This window comes from Rhea pennata, chromosome 16 (assembly GCF_028389875.1).
Source record: "Rhea pennata isolate bPtePen1 chromosome 16, bPtePen1.pri, whole genome shotgun sequence".
Taxonomy (NCBI): domain Eukaryota; kingdom Metazoa; phylum Chordata; class Aves; order Rheiformes; family Rheidae; genus Rhea; species Rhea pennata.
This window is the reverse complement of record NC_084678.1, coordinates 4,739,946-4,764,810: the sequence shown is the minus strand read 5'-3', so window position 1 is coordinate 4,764,810 and position 24,865 is coordinate 4,739,946. Positions and strand designations below refer to the sequence as shown.

The following is a 24,865-nucleotide window of genomic DNA, read 5'->3' as shown; positions in this document are numbered from 1 at the left end:
CAAAGAATTCGTAAGCTGTAGTTTGTCATGTAATTCAGTATTAGCTGCAGGCTAATAAATAGGACAGTAAAACACATGCAAAGACTGAGTTATAGGATCCAAAGACAGATAGCTTAAGTCTTGCAGCTATTTGCATCTTCCTCACATACAGACACACACTGATGGAAGTTTCCTGCTGAGAAAGAGAAAAGGAAGAGATGCAGTGAAGAAAAGTCTCGGTTAAAAAAAAAAAAAAAGTACATAGCATAGGGTTACAAATTTTTGACAATAAATCAGAGAAAATCAGTAAGGCTAGGAGAGATCTATGAAGAACCCAGGATGTTCCAAAGTCCACTTTGGAGCTATCATGCTATAATTGCTCAGACGGCTAGAGGGACTTTGGAGAGCTAGGAAACTTCATGTTATGCTTCTCCTCAAAACAACAGGCTAATGATTACAATAGTGACAGGGCCTGCAGTAACGATACCATTCAACTGCTGCTCAGCTGGGTTTTTTGCTCTTAGATCTAAAGCCTCCTGTGAAAGGAGTCCCAGCAAGGCAGGGTAACATTAAGGATGTTATCAAAAATGGTGTCCCAGCACTGGCAAGTGAGGGGAACAACTGGTGGCATTTAACATGGCAGAATGATTAACAGAACAGTTGAAAGCTAAGAAATGGCACAGTAGATGTTGAGAAAGCAGTTCTGGGGAAACTGGATTTCATCACCTGACAGCTGGAACAGGTGCTGGGAAAATTACTTGCTCAGAAAAATGAAAGATACTCCACTTGGACAGAGGGAGGCAAAGCAGCACTGAAAAATCTCAATTTAGACTGCAACTTTGGCTCTTTTCTTGTCTCAGATAATCTCACAGTTAAGTGGGGAACTAACTTCAAAGCAGTCGTTCTTTTCCTAACACAGAAACTTGTTCTTTAATCTTTCCACTCAGACAGGCCAAATGCAAACAATACCGACTGTGCAGAACCCAGCTTCCCCCTGGAGCTAAGAAAAGCAAACCCTTTCAGCTCCATCCTTCAGAGGTAAATGCTAGGCAAACTTTAAAAACTCCATTTACCTGAATACCTAACACAAGCTTGCTGAATGGCTCCATTAAGCGGAGCTAATAGGCTTCAAAAGACTTTTGTTAACTCCTAGCTTTGAAGCTAATGGGATTCTGGAGCTGTAGTAATGCTAATCTCCTTAGTTGTGAACTCAGCTACCTATTAGTGTTTACAGGCTCCATCACTGCTTCATCCCAAATTTGCAAGCTTCTTGTTTGGCTTAGAATTACCTCTTCAGCTTGTAAATGTTCATCTCTCCAAATCCAGTAGAGCAGTTTTGAAGTGATCGCACAGTAGGTCAGTAGCAACTTTTGTGCTAGGATGCCAAAAGCAAAAGAGACAGAAGGGCCTGCCCTACATATTTAGGCTCCTTAATGATAGAGCTAGAAGTCACTAGGAAGGCAAAATATGCATGTGAAGAGAGATTAAGACAGGTTTGAACTTCAGCACAATCAAAGGTGGTTCAAGGTGCACAAAGGAGAAAAGGCTATATAAAAACTTTCAAGGAATGATCTATAACACAAACTTCTAGGAACCGAGGTATTGTTTTTAAGTGTTCTGTATTTTGGTTTGCAAAGTGTATTTTTTTAATTAAAAATAACAAAAAGCTGGGCAAACACTTCCTTCACCCCAAGAAACCCAACAGCTCCCCATTATGCTACCAAGGAACCTAAAGAATAGGTCAGGTCACAGATAGCTGGAGAATTTATTATCACCTTATTCAGGACAAGAAATCATTTACCTTTCACGGTTGACTTTGAGTGCCTTAGTTCAGTTGTCTTACAATGAATATAACACTGCTGCAGAAAGTCTACTAGGTGCAGTAACTCTTGTATGTCTGAAAGAGATCAGCAGCTACACGCTTCACACTAGGTCCTTAGTACTGCAAAATTCAAGAGCTCCTATAATCATGTTGGTCAGAGGCACTAAATTAATGAAAACAGCTCCAACAGAAATTCCTTTGTTTTTGCTACACGGATCAGATCTATAGAGCTCACTACAATGTAAACATATTCTTTACCTGATTTTTCTTATGTGAAGTTCTCGTATTAATCATTCTTGCACACCTCAAGAGAATCTGATGCATCCTTGCCCATACCTCACTATTAACCTCACTATTAACTATTTCTGTAGGTTGTATTTTTTCCCAGCAACAGAAGCAATATTTTGATGTGAAAAAAATATCCTTCCTGTTGAGATAACACCTCATACCTACCAATTTTATCTTGCAACTAAGTTAGCCTAAATCATAGCAGAGTCTTCACCAATATACAGTATGACAACAGATGATACTTTAAGGGTCTTCTAAATTATAAGCATTCAGCAGGATTGAAACCATGGGGCAGACAATTAAGAACAGTTCTAGTCTATTTCTCAGAAGATGTGAAGCCCATTAATCTTGTCCCTACAATTAAACAGACAGAAGTAGGAGATGCGAGCTAACAACGTACACAACTCAATTTTCACACTAAGTCTTTTAGCTAAGGCATAACCAATGTAAAAAAAAAAAAAAAAAAAAAAAGAGTGCTGTTTTGAATCATAATGTCACACTAGCATCAAGTTACCATATTAAAAAAAAGTACATTAAAAAGATGACAATGCAAAGCTGTCAGGCACATTTTACAATGGCACACATCTGCTGCTCTGAGTTGCCAAGCCATCCACTCCACTTCAGTTCTCGGTTAGCAAAGGGACTGAGGTTTGGAACACGTCCTAGCACTTGATGCTCTTGTCTGAGAACCAACAGTCCTGAATTAAATCCTAGGCAGTTGCTTTAAACCTTCTAGATCAGTTTAACTAGACACTGAGAAGGCTGAGAGCTCTGATGGACAGAAAGCATAGGCATCATCTGGCAGGATCATACCTACTAGAAATGGCAGCATAGGTTGGAGAAAAAGCAATATAAAGTGGTAATTCTCTCTTCCGACTACGCTTGGCAAGCATGCTAGAAAGCTAATGGAAGGAAAAGTATATTGGCAAAGTAATTGCTATTCCAACCTTCCCTTTAAAAATAAATAAGAACTGGTGCTCGCAAGACCCTGCAGACTGACGAATGGAAGTTACAGAAAATGGAAGCCTCCAGCACTGAAAATCCAACAGCCCGAGTTAATAGTTAATACTCTTTACACTCTAGAGGCAACATACTGGAAGGCCACATTACTGGTATCTTTCCGCAAGATGCAAGGCAGCAAAAAACATGTGATATCACCTCACCCAGACTTACGGGCAAACACGAGCAGCATCCTAGGCAGGCTGAAACGCACGGTTGTGTTTGCCAGCAACCCTACTTTGGTTTGTCAGGAGCTCTCCCTAAAATTTAAAGTTAATAAATAGGTATTGGTTTTTTGGAAGATTCGCCAATAAATAACACTTAATTTCCACTGATTTTTGGGCCACATCTTTTACTTGCAGATCAAAATTTTATATAATATATTCAGGCATTTTTAACATTTCTTCAGATCAACGACACCAAGAGATCAGGCAAAAAGGTGTATGCTAAAGCAGGACAAAACAGCTAATTTATTTAGACTTTGTTTGATGCCCATTTTCCCCTTTCTACCGCCTGGTGGGGGGAGACACCTCTCGGAGCTGCAGGCGAGAACACAAGGCTTACCCTCTTTTCTTCAGAGGTCTCCCCTACACAACTGATTCATCGGAAATCAAGGGAAGCAGAGGGGATCTAGAGAGAAGAGATCTTTTGCCCACAGGGACTCCAGCAGTTACTCTCAGGTCAAGATGGGAAGAAAGATAAATTTTCAAAAAGCCTTTTACCAAGTTAACCACACCTTCATGTAAGGAAAAACTACTTGTTAGAGTCTTGAGACAGAGAAGAAAATACCTCCCAGCGACCCGCCCGCTCTCGGGCCACACAGTCTCCGGTGCCATGAGCTGTCCCCAACGCTGCAGCAGGAGCCACCACTCCAGTTGTGGGCTTCAGACAATCCCACAAGCAAGGCAGAAAAAACACAACCTTCCGTAACGCTCTTTCATCCTTGGAGAACTCAGGGATTGAAGCAGCAATTTAATCTTCCTCCTTTTATTACTGGATTCATCCTTTGCATTTTACAAAGAGCTTTATGTATCAGCAGCAACAGTGGTATTTAGCAAACCATACATTAAAAATAAGCTGAAGGAACTTCATTCCATATCTACTTCTCTACCAATCTCTGGTGAAATTTAGATCAAAATTAAAATCAAAAACTTTTACTTGCATTTGCCTCAGAAAAAAGATTGTTTTAACATACACACCATTAGTCTTGCAGGGAATTCCTGAAATTCAGTTTGGTGATGGGATGGGAAAATCCTATTAATTTCACTGGTGGTAACAACAAGGACGATCCTTTACACAATACTCCCAACTGGTTTGGTGTAGAAATAGAAGGACGAGTGAAGAAACAGATACAAGAAGTTGAGGAAGAATAAAAATCAAATTGGCAATAAGCACTGAGTTTACAAACTTTTCTTGTTTCCCAGCTGTAGTCTTGTACCCTTTCTGGACACAATGACTCTAATTTATACCTCCATGACTAATGTAAATGTGAGAAACGATGAATACTCACATCTGAACATGACTGCGGGTCTATTTGGCACTGTGCAGTTTTGAAAACCGGCTCCTGTGTATGAAGGATGTGTCCATCAGCTCGCAAGGAAAGGGAGGCATCTCCCAGCTCTATTTTGGGGTTAAACGGAAGGAGGAGGAAACGTTTCTTCTTACAAGAACGCTTTTTCTTCCTAACTGCAGTGTCCGTGAAACAACAGCTTTCTCCTGACGTCTCCCCCATCCACTTCACAAAAACAGGCTAGTCAGACTGGGAGAAGAGGAAAGCCGGGGTAAAGCACTTGGTGGAAGGCAGCGTTGAAATCTCCCTTTTCTCACCACACACCCCCCGAAGGATTAAAACTGAGCTAAACCAACCGCTCTTCAATCAGAGTAACGAGGAGTTCGAGTAATTGCCTGCCAGATTCAAACACTAAGGGAAGGAATATTACACTTCGTACGTCAGTGTAACTACAAAGAAGTAAAGGGACGCGAGGGACTTCCCAGGCGCCGGACAATCCCAGAGCTGTTGGCGCTTGCTCAGTGATCTCCAAGGCAGCACAACCTTCAGGAACGGGCCACACGCACGCGCGCACACACCGCTGCGTGTCGGCGTAGGGTCCAAACAGCAACATCACTACGGACCTTACCAAATCCACACTTCCCCTGGTACAGTACATGCAAATTCTGCAGACTTAATCCACCTCTGCAAACTGGTAAAACAGGCAGAGCGCGCAGCCAGCCTTGAGGGAAAAAGCCCTATTATCACAGCTTCACTGACGGTGTTCGTAGAACCAGCAAAAGAGACATTTTCCTGTTCACAAGGTGATAATTTTAAGAATCCTGATTAATGTGCTTTAGTCAAGCACACAAATTCCTATCTACTCAGCAATTTTTGCAATCTGGGTGAATCAGATAGGAATTTTCATGCATTTCAGCTACTTCAGTGAGGTTTACTATGCATGCCAGATGCCAGAAAATTTATTTTTAACACTGAAATCTAAAACACACGTATTACTGACCACAGCTGTGCTCATCTCCTAAACAGCTCCAAGTGAGGGACCAGATCTGCTCCTCCAGCTATGCTCACGGGCTCACAAAGTGTGTTGCAACACTCTGGTACTGTCCAACTCACAACCAACACCGTCTGACTGAAATACGGGGGCTTGAGCACTACCTTAGCAAGAGTTGCCTTATGACCCCATGATGACAAGGATATTGTCAGCTTTAACAAGTCCTTTTGGCATGAATAGCCTAGGATATAGAACTACCCGTTCTCTAAGCACGGGAAAAAAAAAAAAAAAAAAAAAAAAGGAAAAAAGGAAGAATCCTTTACATATCCAGCACCTCTCTTAATAATTGCTTTATACACAATGGAAGACCTAAGAGTTTGTGGACATTTTAAGCAAGTACATTGCATGCAATTTTATTTTTATCTTTGCGATGCATACCTGCCCCACACTGATAGAAGTCCTACTCCAGGTTAGATGTATAACACCATATTATGTTCTTTCATACCTATATTCCACTTGTGTTACTCATGAAAACCTATGGAGGGCCAGAAAGGATGTTTCTAGTGCCAACTCCAGCCAAATTCAAAGGTTCAGCCATAGAACAGAAATCTTTTCATTTCTGACTTCCTTTTAGTTCCAGGACACTCTTGAGTTCCAGGATACTCTTCCTCCTAACAGATCTTCCAGCTGTTTAATAACTGATTGAAACTATTTGTACATCACTCCTATTATAAACCATGAGATAGTCAAAATATCTCTAAAGGTTTCTTGTTAAGTCTGCCTTCTTAAACGAAAATCCTGAATTTGCACAGTATACTTAATACGGGAGCTTCTCAACTGTACAGATTTTGTTTTAACATCTTGTTATTTAGCATGCTTTTCACACCAGAATATCTTGACTCTGAGGAGTGGACAGGTTTTTTTGTTGTTGTTGTTGTTGTCGTTGCTGTTTTGTTGTTTTTAATTCCAGTATCTGTTATAAGGAAATGACTCAGATCACTGGAGCAGTATCCATTGCGTACCTGGTGAGTTAATAAATAGACGATGCAATTACAGTGACAAGTGTCATCACTGAAAGGAAAGAGAGAAAAAACAGCAAGCAAAACTCTGGAAAAGGAGCCACCTCTCCCTCTGGTGTCACTCAAAGCATCAGTTTCTCATGTCTAAAACCTTCCAAGAAAAGAATGACAGATAAAAGCCAAGCTGTCCCAAACATCACAATGATGACAGAAAGCCACTTGGTTAAGGGACAGATGCTTTTTATCTGTGCTGACTAACAGTTTTTGCCTTCCGAAGCATTCAGAAGAGAAGCAGAGCATCTCCCAAGCAGCAGGTAGCTCTCTTGTAACAGAGCAAGGATGGGAGATCACCACGTACACCTTGAAAGAGTTGGATCTAACAGCACCAAAATAACTTGGAGGGAATTTCTAGAGCTCCAAAGCCAGTGAAAAAAACCGTTCATAAGAAATAAGTTACAGATTCTGTACTGCTCCCTTCTGATCAGCTCTCAACTGATTTCTACCACTAGTTAAAGTAATTAACGTAGGCTCCCAGAATATCTGAAAGGGATCAGAACTGAAATAACTGTCAAACAGACCTGGACATGTGTCCACATGTGCACACACACACAGAGTTTAAAATGTGACAGCTTTCCTACAAGGACATTTGAACTATATCACTAATATTGATCTCAAATGCCCAGATTCCAGCCAGGTTCACAGTCTTTTAAACAACTGTTACACAAGCAAAACCCACCTTCAGTTCAGAATATGAGTAACCACCATGCAGTTTACTTAGAATTACAGACAGGAAGCATTCACTCATATGTCATCAGTATGGAAAGATGCAGAATCTCTGGGTTTTTTTGAAAACTGCCCCGGACAAAATTGTATTAAATTACTGTATGTGCAACAGTGAGAGATAAGAAATTGAGAAGAGCTATTTTCACTGGGGTAGCACAGGATGGTAAGGTGCATGGATGGAAATGATAGGTTTCTCTTGCTTGACTATTATGTTTCTAGAGTGCAAAAAGATGAATAAATGTATCATCAATTATACAAGCCTTGTATCAACTGAGTCAGAAGACAGAAAAGCATTAGCATAAACAGTGACTGAATCTGCAGAAAAGCTTTTTCTCAGTACTGTGAAGGTATCACCTGCCTCTAAATATACTGCAATAATTTGTTACTAAAGTGTTACAGTCTTTTGTGCAAGATTTCCAATAATTACTTTGCAACAACCTCCTTTTTTAACCTAGTTAAGCACTTACGTCCACACAGATGAGGAAGAGGAGGATCTCTGGCAGGGAGGGTTGTTTTGTTTGGGTTTAATTTCACTGATCAAATTGCTCTGTGAAATAGATTATCTACTGCTCCGGTGTAAAGCGTAGGAGTAGCAACTGTATTTCAAAGCAAAGTCTCTCTCCTATTTATCAAATAATAATCGCGCAATGTCAAGAAGGGTGAGTTTTTCTTTCCTATTTCAATACTTCAAAAAAAAAAATCTTATTCCTAGGAAAGTAAATCAAGATCTTTACAGGCAAAAGACATAGAGACACTCTTAAACTTTGCCCTTTGCTGAAGCAATCCCATATAGTTTTATGTTTAACCAACAGAGAAAGAACACAAGAGGCAAAGCATGAGAGGTTGGATTCAGTGAGTTTAGGGACAGGACTGTCAATTGAGCAAAATTTCAATTACAGACTAATTTAATGTATATCCAAGTACATTATTGCAATTCAATAAACATCTCTTCAGAATTAAACAATTCTAGTTTGCTTTCAATTCAGCTTCTGTGTATGCATTTCAAATTTGTTATTATCCATACCAAAATTAGTCAGACTTTTTTGGAAGCACTGATCCATGCAATCCCAATGTGACACACTGCAGCTTCAAACTAACCTCAGATGAATGACTTAACCTTACCTGCTTACTAAATAGGAGCAAGGACGAGAGGAACATTCCTTCAATATTTCTTCTAGTTAGGTGTCTGCCTGAATAATCCAGCAGTGAATCTATCAATGTTTTCCTGTTGGAAGTCCAAGCTCTGGTATTTGTAACTTACTCTTCTGTATTTTCTTTTTTCTCAAATTGTTATACAAGAAAATGTCAGGCACATACCCTACTTTGCACATTCTGGTATTCGTTCCTCCAGAAGGTTGCCTTCCTTCTAATTTAGTTACAATGCAATTCTGTTGCAACTCAATTCCACTTCAATCACAAATGAACTCCTCCAGTGACGAACAAGACGGAGGCAAGATCCCTCAGTGGAAGTTAAAAGCTCTTGGCATCTCCTTGTAACATTCTCTCTGTGATCTCTGTAGTCTGAATACCTGCAACACTCAACTTTTGATATTTGAGACTGTGCAAAGACATCTGTGTGTTGATTGTCAAATATCATAGGAATTTGGTAGAAAGTACTGAAGTGGACCAAAGCAACCTTGTCTCTACAGTAGCCCTCCATCAAACACTCAGATCAATAAAATTACACACTGTGAGCATCCCTATACTTCAAATTACTTCTACCTAATGTCTGCATAGAATGGGACTTGGGATGAAGCAGGCTCAGGACCCACTTAGCCATCTCCTGAACTCCGCCTCCTAAGAGCTGAAGAGTGTCCCTGTGGTGTAGCTGAGGAAGAGTTTAAGAAAGGCATCACTTTACTCCATGCCTCATAGGTACTCTCTCCTTAATTAACCTAGTCTGGTTCTACACTCTCCAACAAGCATCGCCTTGCAGGTGTCAGGTACAGCATCAGCTCTTAAACCATAATAAATAACACAGGCCAAAACCCTGAGCTTCCTTCAAGAACTGCTGCCGTCTCTACTGCTTTCTTCAGGACAGGAGAAGAATCAGTCCCATCATTTACCCCCAGCAACCCTGAGTAGACAGGCACTTCTGACATACAATACTCCATCACAGGATTAGTTATGCCTGGTAAGACACTGAAGGCAGGCAGATGAAGCTGCCTGACAGCCAAGCTGCTCAAGAATCCATAGCTACCATGCATTATTACAAAAGCTTGCAATTCAGGCTCTGTGCAGACAAAGTTTGTTTCTACGATTCAAATATTTGTCCTAAGAAAAATAATTAAGAAATTCATGTCACTTTATAACTCTTTTCTCCTTAAAAATAAATAAATAAATAAATAATGAAAAATAGAGGATGGGTCCATGAATAAATGAATAGGTCCAAATAGGTCCAATAGGATGCTGATTTTTACACATAGCTGCCACCTGGGAAGAAATATTCATCAGAAACTTGTTACTCTAATACAACCTACCTTTCACTATTAATTCCGCATAATTCGAAACTCCAGATCCACCATCGGAACGAATGACGCATCGATACTTGCTGATGCTGCGCTGCGATGTGTCAGCTACGCTGACAGTAGCAGAAAAACGTCTATGGTTCACCACTCTAGTCACCATTAATGCTGTGTCCCTTCCATTCCACTGCTGTAAAAGCAGATAAAAATAATGCAAATTTTGAGGACATAGAGACTGTTTCTCCATTAATAATTCAGTCTTCGGTATGCTTCTTAACATAGGTCTTCACGTTCACATTGCTAGGTTAGACTTCATATAAGTACAAAATTCTCAATAAAAGACTGCTAACCATATCCCCACAAAACCAGCATGGTCTCTGGACTGTATGATCTAACAGGCTTAAATATTCTTGCATATATATTTATGGTTATTTAGGTTATTCTTGTATGTATATTTATGGTTATTTAGGTTTCTCTATTTTATTTTTGAAACATATTTGGATATTTGTGTTAAACATACTGAAAAGGCTGGAAGCTGACAGTTCCAACCATGTATTTGTACATAATATTATGTACAAATAATAGAAGCTTAGCTAGCATATGAAAATGCTACAATTAAACAGATTTTGCACACCTGGAAAAAGATAAATTAACAGATTTTGTACACGTGGCATTTGCAGGTGTAAAATGTTGTTTCAGGACCAACTTAAATAAATTAGTTGGACGCACAGACAGGCTTACATGTCCAACACTACTCAAAAAGCCTCTCTCTACCAACACCACATTGCATTTTCATAATTGGAAATCAGGCAGACGAAGAACTAGCCAGAAATTGATGTTCTACACAGCATAAACACCTGAACTTGCTCAGCTGATCTAGGAGTTGCAAAGAAAAATATACTACTGTTCTGCCAATTTCCAGAAATCAATTTTATGGTGGTATTTTCAAGGCTATTTTCATTAAATGCTTCAAATTTAAAGAACAGAAAACAAGTTTCCACTAGCAACAATAATGATTTTCTTTCAAACCCCTGTTTCTCATGGGAAAAGGTTCATACTGCTTCAGGTCAGAAGTGTTTTACACACATCTAGTCATAATTGTGGAAGGATTTCACAGAAAGAACTCAAAAAAGATAAAGAACAAGCCAAAATGCATCTCAGTGGATGTCAGAGGTACAACACCGGTTAAGAAATTTCAGATAAAAATGGAATTGCTAAGATAACAGCTGTGATAACAGCACAGTTAAAGCAACTGTCAAGTCATTTTACATAATGCCAGCTGCATTTCTCAACAGCTCTGGTATTTTTTCCCAGTACTAATTTTCACATTTGCTAATTCGTCCCCCAATACTTAGACTCAGTTTGAAATTGTTTTTTCTAAAGTTCACCAAAATTTCTCAAATACATTTAAAAAAAGAAGAGAGAAAATTCATCAGTTATTTGAATAAATACCATAGCAATTACAGCAAGGTTCACCCTTCTCTGCCTCAGAAGATGTTGCAAATATAGATTTTTGTAGATGCCAAAATAAAGAAACTGAATTCTTTCTTCAGGGCATTAATTGAACAAACGATACACGTTTAAATTCCTCTGTATTCGAAGAGCTCTAAGCACATGCTTGCCTCATCAGGGCCTTAGTCACATTAGTCTGGGCTGTGAATAAGAACTGCTGATTTGCTTAAACTTTCTGAAGCTGATTAAACTTTCTAAAGTTATTAAACTTTCTGAAGTTGGAAGTCTGATGCTGGCCCTGTGTACATGCATAGTACACGCAATAACAGAGTCTTCCTGTTTGGGATGTCAGCAGTTTAATGGCACAGAAGTTTAGAAGGAGGAAGAGTTTTATTATTTTAAAAGCTTCTACAACAGCTTTATGTGTAGAACCAGGCAAGGTTAGGATACCACATTTCTGAGCACTTCAAAGGGCTAAAGAAATCACTTTGCCCTGCGCTGGGAAGGAGGCATTTCACTTTTAGGTTTGTTAAATTTTCCATTGCTAACTCTAGAACTGAAAATCTATTCTCAAAAGTTGCTACCGTACCCACATGAATGGCATGAACCAATCAAGAGGGCAAAAAGACAGACAAAAAGAGGTGGAAGATTTTGCTTCTCTTGTCTTAAAGTCTTTCAGTGAGTGATCAGAAGGAACAGTCTGATATTAAGGCAATCAAGGGAAGCTGGGAGGAAGAACCACAGGAGGTTCAAACTGGCTTTGCCTGTTCTGCACCATCCAGGTAGTCCTCCTAGACCCTTCCCCTTAGTATACATTTCCACTTTAATGCACTGTCCTCAGTCCAGTCAGTGACATTTTCGGAGGGCAAGAAAAAAAAGACAATTGCATATTAAGCAGAAGGGAGAAACTACTCCATTTGTTCCATCTTTTTTGTTTTACTGCTAGGTTTTTTACAGGCACACGACCATTTGATTGAACCCGCAGTTTTATCTTCACTGGCCATTTTTCCAGCTTCTGTATTGTATTTTGTCAACTTGAACTCTCATCAGCTTAACACAGTTCAAAAAGCAAAAAGTCCCCTTGACGAAGGGACTTTGCTCTGCCACCCAGTCCTTCTGCTTAGTTTGCTTGGAAGACCACCATCACTTTACCTGGAGCCAGAGCTTGTCGTGCTGCGACCACTTGCCCCCGGCGATGCACTGGAAAGTTGCGTTCTGCCCCACGTTAACCTCCACGTTCTGCAGCCGGAGGAAATGAGGTGCTTTCCCTAACAGAAAAAGAAAAGTGTTGCCAGGATAGAGCAAGGCAGGAACCGACTATGTTATGCAAAGAGGTGAATACTCAGCAAATCATTAGGGCAATGGCAGGCCTATCCTTGACGAAGCAATTTAGCAAAATAAAGCTGTCCTTTGGCTCTAATGAGTCAGCGAGGAGCAGAGCGGGTGAAGATGACCTAAGGGATCACATAAAGCTCTGGCACGTCTAAAACCACACATTTACTCTCAGATCAAAACTTCATCAGCACAAGCTCTTACTGCTTGCTACGAAGAGTAACTGAATAATTTCTAAAGAAAATTGTGTTCCTAAGAAGGTCAAAAAAAAAAAAATCAAACGCTTTGGAATTTGTCAAGTGTGACCAACCCAAAATTAATTCTCATAGGGTTCTTTTTTTCCTTTTTAATTGACAAATCCTAGGGATTCAGTATTAATTAAATAGTAGATCACTGATACCAAAATACTGGCATCCTTAACATTAAATAATCATCTGTTCACAAAGGAATGAGTTCAGAGCACTGTTTTTGAACTAAACCATGGACTAATTCACCTCTGTAAGAAAACGTAGAGGAAAATAAAAAGAATTTTACAGCAGCGAATCTGACCTTCTCAAATAAGATCACTTCTGCACTGGGTTTCAGAACAAAGTTTATGCCCATTTAAATTATTTAATTTATTACCATTTAAATACTTTTAGCAGGGTGCACAGGAGTCTTGTGGGACTATAAAGGTCAGGCTTCTTCAAATTCACATTCACCTTTTGTATTAAAAGACTGCGTTATTATGATTAGGCACCAATAGCATGCATAATTTCCGAGCACATGTCAGTCCATACTTCTCCACTGGAATTAAATAGCTTCTAAAGGATGTGGGCATCTGTGTCTGCATGTGCCCAAGGCTCGATATATAGCTCGCTAGCTACTGCTTTCGTGCTTGTATATGGGCAAGCACATTTTCCAGACACACAACAAAGAATTTATGCCAAAGGTTTGTAGGTGGATGCTGCACCGCATACACCAGACACCCCGCTCACCGACGACCCCAGTAAACCAGGATTGCAGAAACAGAGCAATTCTCTGCCATCATGCTTCCTGGGGAACGATAGTTTCACCGAAGTTTACAAGAAAGCTGCCTTTGGGTGAGAGAGAGAACATACTACTTGATATTTGCAGGCTAATACGAATAATTTCTGCCTGCAGTCTGAGCGGGGCAGACATAAGCCAGCTCCAAACCTGGAGCTGTGCAGCCAGGGCGAGCACAGCAGCAGCAGCCCCCGGCTCCTGCGGCTCAGGGCTGCTCAACGGCCAGGGGACGAGCAGAGCTAGGGTGGGGGAGCTGCACTACTGACTTATTTGTCTCCCTCACTCTGTCATCAGGGGCATTTTGCTGACACATGATCAAGGAAGGTGAAATAAAAATGAAGAAGGAGAAAAATAAAAAAGTGGTTTTTTTTTAAAAAAAAAAAAAAAGCTAAGGATAGTAATTTCAATCATCTCCAGGGTCAGCAGGAGCTTCATGGTTCCTGTGATTTGAGTTACAATCACTGTAAGACAATATGAGGGGCAAAACCTGCACAAGGCAAGGGTACGCTCTGCTGACATTTACCCAGGTGGCTGTCACTGCCAAAGGACAAATGCCACACCAGGAATCAGCAGGGAGAAGCATTTAAAAGACTGTCTCGAACTTACAGGGGTGAACACTGTATATTCAAACTCACTTCCAACTTACTTCAGACTGGTACCTTCAAACTTACTATGCAAGCCTGAAGAATTTACTTGCAGGGAACACTGTATGCCGCGAGTGGCAAGCTCACGCACAACAGACTAGTTACAGTTTGCATCAGTTTAGTTTTGAGTCCTTTGCAACCTGAGCACTGGCTCAATTAAAAAGTAAGTAAAGTAACTCCATATCAGTAACATTAATCATTTTTTTGAAAGACAATGAGAGAGTTTTCTGGTGGATTTGTCATTAATAATGATACAGTTGTGAAACTTCTATTAACTCTACCAGCTGCCCTACCAGGAAAAGGGCAGCTAAAATACTCAGAAATGTCCTGACTGGGAAGAACGCATGCTTCTCCTTTCTAAAATTAGCAAGGACATGAAGTGCTTCAGTTGATCTTTCTAAGCAACACACACGGACTCGGTGTAAAAGGCAGTTCAGTTGGCACACAAACTCCCTGTCCGTATCTTCAAAGCCACGCAGCAATTCTCAGGAACTGCAACAGCACAACTGAAAGATCGGTTACCAAACGTATGACTTCTTAATCACTGAATTAACATATTGACAACACTGTTGTCTCCAGATGCATAAATTTTATTTATTTTCAGAGACTTCAGTTCAAAAAAAAGCACTCTTATTCACTGAATGAACATTACGATCATACATAATTTTGCAGAGAGATCTGCATATACTTAGAGAAACGGACTTAAAAAGCAGTTTAAATACTTCAATAAGCAGGAGCCTAACGGTGCATCCTTTCTCCTTTTCAAATCACCTAACTTTCTTGACAAGGTTTCGCTGGGCTTTATTGGCCCCTCCACCAGCAAAGAGATCAGCCAGCACCCAACACGCTGTGCTACGTAAGCACGCACCATGTGGGGGGTTTGTGTGGATGCTGCCAGTTAGCAGCAGCAGCTGGTTAATACTGATTCTAAGTTCTTCTTAATTAAGTAAAAGCACCCAAAGGCCTAAGAAATGAGCACATGATAAATTTAGTTAAACAGAAATTACCCACATTGCAGTCATCAGAAATGTCCTGTTAAGTTCGGGCAGAACCACGTCTATCACAGTGAATGGCAGCTATTCTTTGAAATTTTGTATTGCAAGAAAACCAGTTGATCTCACCCCACAGATAAGACCTATGTGATTCGCTTGTGCACAGCAGCTGCCACTACCTTACTGAAACCACAAACTAGTGAGACAGGCTGCAAATTTTGGAAGGGGGTTGTGCTGCCTTTCCAAATGACACCAGGCTTGCTGAATTTGCAACAACAAATGATGAACAGAATCAGAGTATCATCCAAAATTACATTTGAATACCAAACATCAAATAACTTAAGCATTAAAAGGCATGGGGTCATTACAGATTACTCGTAAGGACATTAGACATGCCTTGTGATTTTCTTCTTCAAATACATTAAATTCATTAAAGAACATGAAGGCTCTTCAAATCTTTAGAAGGGACTGTACACTACACGTACAACACACACATATAGAAGTCCTCAAACTAAACTATGGACACACAAACGGCTCAGGCCCAAAGGTTGAGATTTAGAGCTTTTTAAAAGCACAAAAATCTAGACTGGATATATTGTGACTAGGATAGGAAAAAACAGTACTAATAATTTTGAATGGTGTAATGAACCTGCATTACTTTCCACTCCTGTGCAAGCATATTATCTGAATAAGACATTTTAAATCTACATGGAGGTGCTAAGAGGGCTTAACTTTCAAGAGATACCTTCTGGATACCTCCTTTAACAAAGGAAATACTATGCGTGTTGTTTTCTTTTTTTGTTTGTTTGTTTTAAGATTTTTAAAGTTAACTGTATAGTATACTGTCGGAAGCTTTTTGAATCTTTTTCTTCAGGGGTATGCTTCAGAAATAACAAAACAGTCAGAGTTTTATGTTGTCTTAATAGTAGAGGAAGAGAGATTTCCACAGACATTCTGGCACTAGCTGTAGATCCCAAGCAGCCTTGCCTTTTGCACAGCTTGCAAAGTTATCTCACTATGCAAGGCTGATTCTCTCAGAGGGACTCAAGAAGATATTTGAGTTGACTGAACTCAGTAAATCATTGATCTAGACTGCAAAGCCTGATATATAACACGTTAACATGCTTAAAAAGGGGAAGAAAAAAAAAAAGAAGAACAAAGAATGCTCACTGCACGGATGGGCAAGAACTCTGACTTCATCCACAGCAATGTACCCTGGATGTCCTTTCAAGGAGACAGATTCAAATATCACCTGAAATATAAGAAAGAAAAGGTTTTCTTAAGAAGGAATAGCTGCACTAGCCATTTGGCCAGTCACCGCATTCCACACTCATTCCAGTGTCAGAACCATTCAAGGCATTTCATCATTAATGGTGAAGGGATACATGTACAATTCAGTACGCAGACCAGAAGTCTGTTCAATATAGGAAACAAAAAGGTACAGTAACATTTATTAGGATTAGAGAGTTATGTGTCTTTCATTTGGAGGAGCAAAAATACATTCCACGGATGCATGCAAACGTATTCAATTTAAGCACCAGTGCAAGAACAGTTTGCGGATAGTCATTTGACATCTCGTCCTTAGTATGCTTCCAAAATGCTGTTCATGAAACAAAATTACCTTACTGAATCAATAACCCTGTCTGGGTTCTTCTGGAGGAAACCTCGATTTGGCATGCAAGCCATCGCAGTGCCAAAGAGAAAATTATGAGCAACAGATGATCCTGGATTCCAGCTACTACACTGAAATAAGACTCTCCCCAAAATATTAGAATAAATTTTCTCTGCCTTTCTCTGGATAAAACTAATATGACTGGAGAATGAATTATCTTAAAAAGCTCATACATAATAATTTTCTACATTAATGTTACACTAATTAGGTTTATTTATGTATCTGGACAATGAAAATGTTCCACTAATTTGGGGCTGAATACATAAATATTACAGGCAAACAAAAACATAACTCTCTTCTATGACTCTGAGAATGCTCCTGGAAACCTGTCCTAATTTGGTATACCTTGTTACTGAAAATATACGGACTACTTGAAAAGAGTTCAGAAAAAACCTAAAAGAGTAATAAAGAGATTATTAAAACTAAAATAACTACTGCCAAATAAGCTAACTAAAATTCATGAAAAACTAGTATCAAATATGGTGTACACAAAGTCTATTAACTACTTAAAGCTAGATTTTAACACTGTTAATTCCCAGTCTAAATAGCAGTTGATAGTCCCTGTTTGTCACTATTTAACCTCCTATTCATCTCCTCCATCAGAAGATTAAATATAGTAAAAGCTTCAGGTGTCCCATTGCTTATCACTGAATGCCCAGGCTATTAAAATAGGGTAGTGTGCACTTCATAAACACTTATTTTTTGTTAATCATTTTGCTTTGCATATGAGCTTCCAGAACTTAGTTTCTGTTCATGTTCCCAAGGCTTCCTGAAATCTGTTCCCCAAATTCCAAATGCACCCAAATGTGAGATCTCTTCAAAGTCTTTTAGAAAAAAGGCATGATAAGAACAAGTACAACACAAAAACAAACTCAGAAATGCTCAGCTGCTAACAAAATGTAAGAAGAGAAATCTACAGTACAGGAGGGTGAACAAAAAATAGACTGTCCAAAGGGGAGGAGGAGGAAGCAAATCTCTGGAAGAAAAATAATGATCGAAAAAATTAACAAGTGCTCTGAGTGATGAAAGGTCCTTAATAGGTTTTCTAGAAACTGTATAGTCTAACAGTGCAACGTATATCCATAATATGGAAATTATGATTAATTTTGTAAAATGAAATGTCATTCATGATGCTAACTGTGCCTCCTAGGAAGGTCACCTGCAGAACTACTGCAGTTTCCTTCAAACATAAAATTACTAATGGCAACTTCACAGTTACTCAAACTTATTTTAACATTTGTGAGAAGCTCGAAGCTACGCTAAACTCCGTCCTCAATTTCCCTCAAGCCGACTTCCTTGGAGTCTCACCACTTGGAACAAAAAGCCCCCTGAAACATGGGCACGAGCTATGAGCAGGTGGCAAAAGCGCGTGCCCCTAAACAGAGAACGGTCCTCCGGTAATTACTGGCCTGAAGGGAGCCTTTAATATCGTGCAACGCAACCCAAGCCACTGGAGTCAGTGCATCAGGCGACAAAAAGCCCACACGTTTAACCTTCCCATCAGCGCAGAGCCCACTGAAAGCAGCGGAGGACTCCTCGCCATTCCGGCCGTATTGCTTTATCATCTGTCCTGCTCTGTGCTCAAATCTCCTCTTTACTTTCCAGTTCAAACTCCTGTATCGCTGGCGTGTTTCGTGTCGGGCAACACGCCAGCCCGACCAAAGCCACGAGCAGGGCAGCACACAGGCATTCCTGGAGACACAGAATTGAGACCCAGCGAAGAGGCAGGGGCAGAAACCCACGCGTAGACGAGGCCCGCTCCTGCAGACTCGAGACTGGAAGTCCCTCATGTCCTTTTAACCTCTGTGGAAAATGCAATACAATGGCTGAGATACAGGCTTTTAACAGTGCTTCACGTTCAAGGAAGTCCTCAGAACACAGTACAGTTGACAAAATGCAAAGCTTTACTCTTAAAAAGCATTTTTAAATGCCCCTGAGAACTGCAAAAACCAAGCCACTTTGTGTTTCCTTACCAATAAACAACCGCACGTTTCACAGCTGCTCTATACCAACAGCATCTGCGTTAGCAAAGTAGCCTGGTTCATCTGTTGTGGTACAAGTTTTCTTCAGGCACGGATCAATAACATTCCTCACCATACATCAAAACCCTCTTCCTGCAGACTAACGTGGCCCTAGGTGCATTCTGGGACTCAGCTCATCCTTATGGCTCGCAGTAATTCAGAATTACACGTATTAACTTTCTCCAACTACTGTTACAGCTGTGTCTGCAACACCAAAAATACACGCAGGCTGGGAATCCAACTATGACTAACTCTAGGGTAGACGTTATAAACCTCCACCACGTTCGTATCTCAGCAGAGCACTTGTGGAGTTGGCTGACTTACACGGCCCTTGCGCAGAGCATCAGAGCTAAAAGCCTCTGGCGTCGGGCTGGGCCGCCCGTCTTGCGCTAGTCACATCTCCAAAGCCCGGAGCACTTGCCGAAGCCTCAGCCACGAAGCAGCCGGTTTCCAACGCCTCGCGACGGATTTTTCGATGTGCGCTGTGATTCCCGACTGCGGGCTTTCTGCACATTGAGAGACGCCCCCGCGGTTTCCCTGACACAGCTTTCGTTATTTAGGAGAAAGACTATTTTTCCTGCGTTACCTAGTACTTTTCAAATAGGGAACGTGCTTTCAGGGCTCCTGTGCACAGAGAGTTCTCCAGGCCTGCAAAATTCTGATTTAAAGCCAACAAATATCACTCATATGGCACATCGGAGTCTGTGAGTGTGAAGTAAGATACCCCTGGGGCATCAGCCCAGCCCAGCTTCTGTCCTGCTGCCACCATCGGCCTCCCTTAGCCTGCAGCATGCCATTAGGCTGTCAACCAACAATAATTTTGACGAAAGTCCTTGATGTTGTTCTCCTCTTCACTTTTGTGAGCTTAATTTTTTTCCTTCCGCACCTTGATAAAATGCAGAAATCCAGTACATTGCAGGCGATCCACAACCAACGGATGTCTGATAAAATCAGGGCCCGATCCACAACCAACGGATGTCTGATAAAATCAGGGCCCGACGAAACAGTGGGATAGATCTCAAAAAGCTTTTAAAAAAGTCACGCCTGAGGACTAAGAACAGAAATATAACAAAAAAAAAAAAAAGAAAAAAAATAAAAAAAAAAAAAGAAAAAAAAAAAAGGAAAAACAAATCTCTTTTCTGGGAAGGAGCTACTCCCAGTCAGTTACTGCTGGCTTTCAAAGTGTTCATTCTGGGGCCGTAGCAAAAAGTTCTTGTTTGATTTAAAGGATTTTTATTCAGAAGAAACAAACTTGACCTGCAAAAAGACTTGCAGAGAAGTAACTAACACTCAAGGAAGCCTAGGATTGGTGTATCTAAGAGTATGATCTCTTAATAGGAGATCAGACCACCTTCCGCAGGCTTCTCAAGCACTGATTATCAAGGTGAAAGATCGTCTTTTCTTTATCTCTTCAGAGCATCCACTATGAAGCAGATTTTGGGTCATGACCAGGTTCACATTCATCTGAACTCAGTATCAGGAATTTTTAAGACAATTTTAGAACAAGTGACAAACCGTGCCCCTCTGCATCTCCTTGTCCCGTCCTGCCCCCTCGTTCAGTGCGCAGCTCTGGGCTTTGCCGACAACCCCGACTCTTTCAAAGGCAGAATATTAAAGCTTTCTACTTTGGCTCCAATTTTTGAAAACCTCTAACCCATTTATTAAAAAAAAAAAAAAAAAAAAAAAAAAAAAAAAAGCTTTTCTACGTGCTGTTGTCTATCCACAACATGTTTTCTGCCTTTTCAGTGCTTTCTCTGTACTGAATTCCTGTTTCACTCATGTCTTTTTGTAGTCCTGTGTATTTTCTTTTCCTGCAAGGTGTGGAATGCAATTACTTGCCCAGGTTTTTGTCTTGGATGGAGAACAAGACAAAAATATGCCCCAACACTTAACGAGAAGTATGTGAGTCCATTATGTGCCACTGTTTCTTACTAAGACAACGCATGGAAAACTGCACTATGAATTTTCAAGTCCTCCTCTGAGTTGGGCGACTAACTAGTAGCTAGAAAATTTATGAAAAAACAAAACAAAAAAAGCCTTGTACGCTAAAACACTCAACTTTGTCCTTGCTTAAGATGATGAAGCAGTGCGTTTCTCTAGGGAAAACTAGTCAGAGACCAAACACGGTATTCAGAGTTTTGCAAGTTTTCTTCCTGGTTAAACCCCTGAAGTTAACTGCAAATCTACTCCCTGCTGCCCCAAACTGCAGCCTTCTCTGTCCTGAAGTACCTCCTTGCCTGAAAGCAAGGCAATCAAATACTAAAATAAAAACATAACTGCCACCTGAACAAAGCCCTCTTCATCTAAACAGCTTAGCTCCAGGTGGCCTTCGAGAAGGCAGCAGCTGAGAAATGCCACATGCATTTGGGCTCAGACTCCTTCTCTAACCCCAAACATCACTAAAGCTATTGACTGCATCAGCCTCCTAAATAACACCTGCAGGTGAGCTGCTCGTATCAGGTACGGAAGCTATGTGGGCTTGTGCCAAACCTCTTCGTAGCTTTAAATACAGTCAGGTACTGGCAACAGGCAGCACAGTCCAGCGGGAAGTTTCTTGAGTGAGTGCGGTCACTCAGGAGTCACGCACATGCTGCACACTTCAACATCAGACCCACGAACAAAAAGATTTCAGGCACCTTTAACAGCTGAAGTACATTTACCTTGTCATGATGGTACAGTTACTCCTTACAACAAGAACACGTGTAGATACAGCTACAACACCTACAGTCGGCATTGTAAGCCAGGTCACAGGTACCACTGAATTTAGTATTGTTACAGGGAACTTTTTACCAGCCACGTTCTAGGTACATAAATGGTCTTTCATGATATATTTGTTCAAGTCCCTATAGTCAAAGAAAGAGCATCAGCTTTTATATCTACTCAAGGAATGAGCAGAATGAATGAATGAAGAATGAAGCAAGCGGCCAGGATCTTTCTCAAGACGAATATAGACTCACACGCAGATAATCATAGAGATTGCCACCAACAGAAATGAAGTTTTACACAATTTCCATTCACCTTTCCTCCAGGCAAAGACACCCAAGCTCTCGAGTTACCATCACATTCATCTTGATGGAGCTGAAAGACTTCCAGTGGAGGGCATGTCTGACTACTTCCCTACACTTGGGCACGGGTGAAACTCAGGAAATCATGGAAGTGACTGTTTTAACAACTCATGGAAAAAAAGTCTCCTCACAGAACAAGTAACACTATGGTACAAGCAAGACTTTAAAAAAAATAAATTAAAAAACAAAGAAAGGGAGATGAAAGAAGGATTGGATGAGGACTGCTGATTTTGCAAACACAGTACAAGCTTTTATTAATATCTTACATATCTATGCCCCTTATATGTGAAGCAGGAGCCCAGATGCAAAGCTGAATGAACAAATGTTAAGCATTCACTCGCAACGTCCAAAAACAGGTCAGGCAAGCTTATGCAGAGAGCGCCAGTTAAACATCTAGACAACCACTTGTAAATTTACATTTGCAAAGTGTCATGGAAAGTGCCAGTACAAATCTGTTTATGTGCCAGTTTCAAGACTTAAGTGGGTGTTAACTTTCCAATAACTTGACTCTAGCAGTCCTTCACTGTGTGACCTAACAGCTTCCCAAGAAAAAGGCTGAAGAGCGAAGAAACACGTAAAGACGTCTAAATAGCCTCTTCTTACAGAGCTGCTCTGTGTAAACTCGCTTGGAAACAAAAAAAAGGGGGGGGGGGGGAAATAGAATTAAACTTGCAGAATATCCATTGCTAACCATAGCCTAACCTCATTCCTAGTCAAACTTTCAAAGGGGTAAGAGCAAGAAGTATCACAAATTCATACCTGATAAAAATGTGGCCAGAATGTACTGATGGCAAGTTCCGCCTTCACCCATCCTTCCGTAACAATCCCTGACACATTCCATATGGGATTGCCCTGTGGTCCACCGTTCACCTTCACATAGACATTCAGAGAGCCAGGACTGGAACGGTCTCTGCTGGATAGGTAATAGTGGAAGTCGATGCAATGTGTGTCATTTTCCTTCAATGTAGGCAAAAGCAAGTGAGCTTTCTGCCCAGATGCCCGTCCAGAGCTGTTTACCATCATGAAGGAGCCTATAGACAGTAAAGGGAAAATGGAAAGAGAAGAAAAAGGGGTTTTTGTTTGGCTCTTCAACAAAAGCAGTTCCATCAAAAACGCAAGCGATTCTTCAAAAGCCAGAAAAACGAAACACTCGTCTGGAGAACTCAAAACTAGCTATTTTCTGTTAGTGCTTAGGTAACAAAAAGATAGGGTATTAAAATTACAGGGTAGAGACACAAACAGGTTTAGGGCCAACTACCACTACCATAATTATATAATTTAAAAAACAAAAAGAAATCTATTTTGCTTGTATTATTTCATAACCTTATAAGATAGTTACTCTAAACAAAAGCACATCACAGTTAAAGCAGCAGCACAGCTCTCCTAGCACATACCATGCACCTCCTTTCCCAACGGCACATTCAGAGCAGAAGGCTACAACAACAGACCGAGCCCTCAGCTGGTGGAAGTCTACACGGCACTTACCTACTCCATGCCAATTTGTATTTGCTAGCCCTGCACCAAAAGCTCTATCAGCTTTTGAAGGGTGCAATGTGTTAACAAAATCCCAATTTTCAGAGTCCAGATGAATTAAGACTTGTTAGCATCACCTCAAGTAGAAATAATGCAACAAGGACAATTACGCTTCTGGGAGCAAAGGGCAGGCTGAATTTAGGGAGGGAAATATATACGGAAGCAATTGATGAGTTTGTTAACCCTGAAGCCTGCATCACATTAACCACAGCGCTGAATGTTGAACTCATGTTTGGATTCATCAGGCAGTTATTTTGCAGCACATAGTGTCTCGACTCATCTCTTCACAGATGCATCAAGGTGACAAATGTTAGCAATAAGGAAAAACATTATGAGAGTTATTTGATTCACTTCCGCTTAAAGGAGCTGCTTTACGTGTGTGCAGACACACGCAGAAAAAGCTGAAGGAAATGCTGAGGGATGGGGGTAGAAATCTGTGTCTCAGCAGCCAGGCATGATAATTTTTAATCAAATGCAGCCCTCTTGACATTTCTCAGATCTGATGCTGCTGCCAAGTCATGCTACAAATGTATTTCTCTGCTGGCCTCTCGCAGTTCGCGGAAGATTGAGTTTGAAAAGGCTTGCCCCACTTCTCACCTATTGACTTCCCCTATTCCACGCTGCAGTAGTGTGGCAGACACTCAGATGAGCCAGGGAAAAACTCTGATCAGTTCTGTGCAGTGAAGTCATATATTCTAAATTTGTATCAACAGACACCAGCAACCATCTCCCACAAAACTGTTTTCTTTTATCCCTGTGTTTGTATGATATACATGCAGTCTGTAAAGGATTGAGCAGCACAGATGCAGAAGGAAGTCAATCTTTCATAAAAAAATCAGACACTCTAGAGACCCTGGAAAATTCAAGCCCAGCGCAAGCCCGGCTGGGGAAGAGGCTTTACAAAGCAAGACAAAAAGCTACAGGCAAGACGCTCTCGGGCAATTCTATCTTTCATCTCAGTATGTTGAAAATCAAAACGGCCCCAAACCAAGAAACTCAGCGAAGACTTTTGGAAACTTAACAGCACAATCCAAACTTTACAATTTCTCTCTAATAATCAAAGTCCAGAAGATAGGATTTAGTTAAATGCTCTCTGTTGATCTAATTCTGCTCCCAGTCAAGCATAAAATCCCCTTCTTCAATTAAACGAGGGAAGCTTTAACAGAGTACTGTACTTTTTTTTCTTTTTTCTTTTTTTTTTAATCCATCCAAATAAACCAAAGTTTGAGAAGCTGAGATCTGGATTCAGTTTCTACCGCCTAGGAAAATTTA

The 24,865-nt window shown here is 40.6% G+C and overlaps 1 protein-coding gene across 1 annotated transcript in view; it reads right to left on the bottom strand.

Moving 5' to 3' along the window:
• Positions 1-24,865, bottom strand: part of PTPRT (protein tyrosine phosphatase receptor type T) — a 329,075-nt gene that overhangs the window by 257,025 nt on the left and 47,185 nt on the right. Inside the window, 4 exon segments of the mRNA XM_062589625.1 lie at positions 9,872-10,046; positions 12,461-12,576; positions 16,473-16,554; positions 22,820-23,091. Coding sequence (XP_062445609.1) covers positions 9,872-10,046; positions 12,461-12,576; positions 16,473-16,554; positions 22,820-23,091 — 645 coding nt within the window.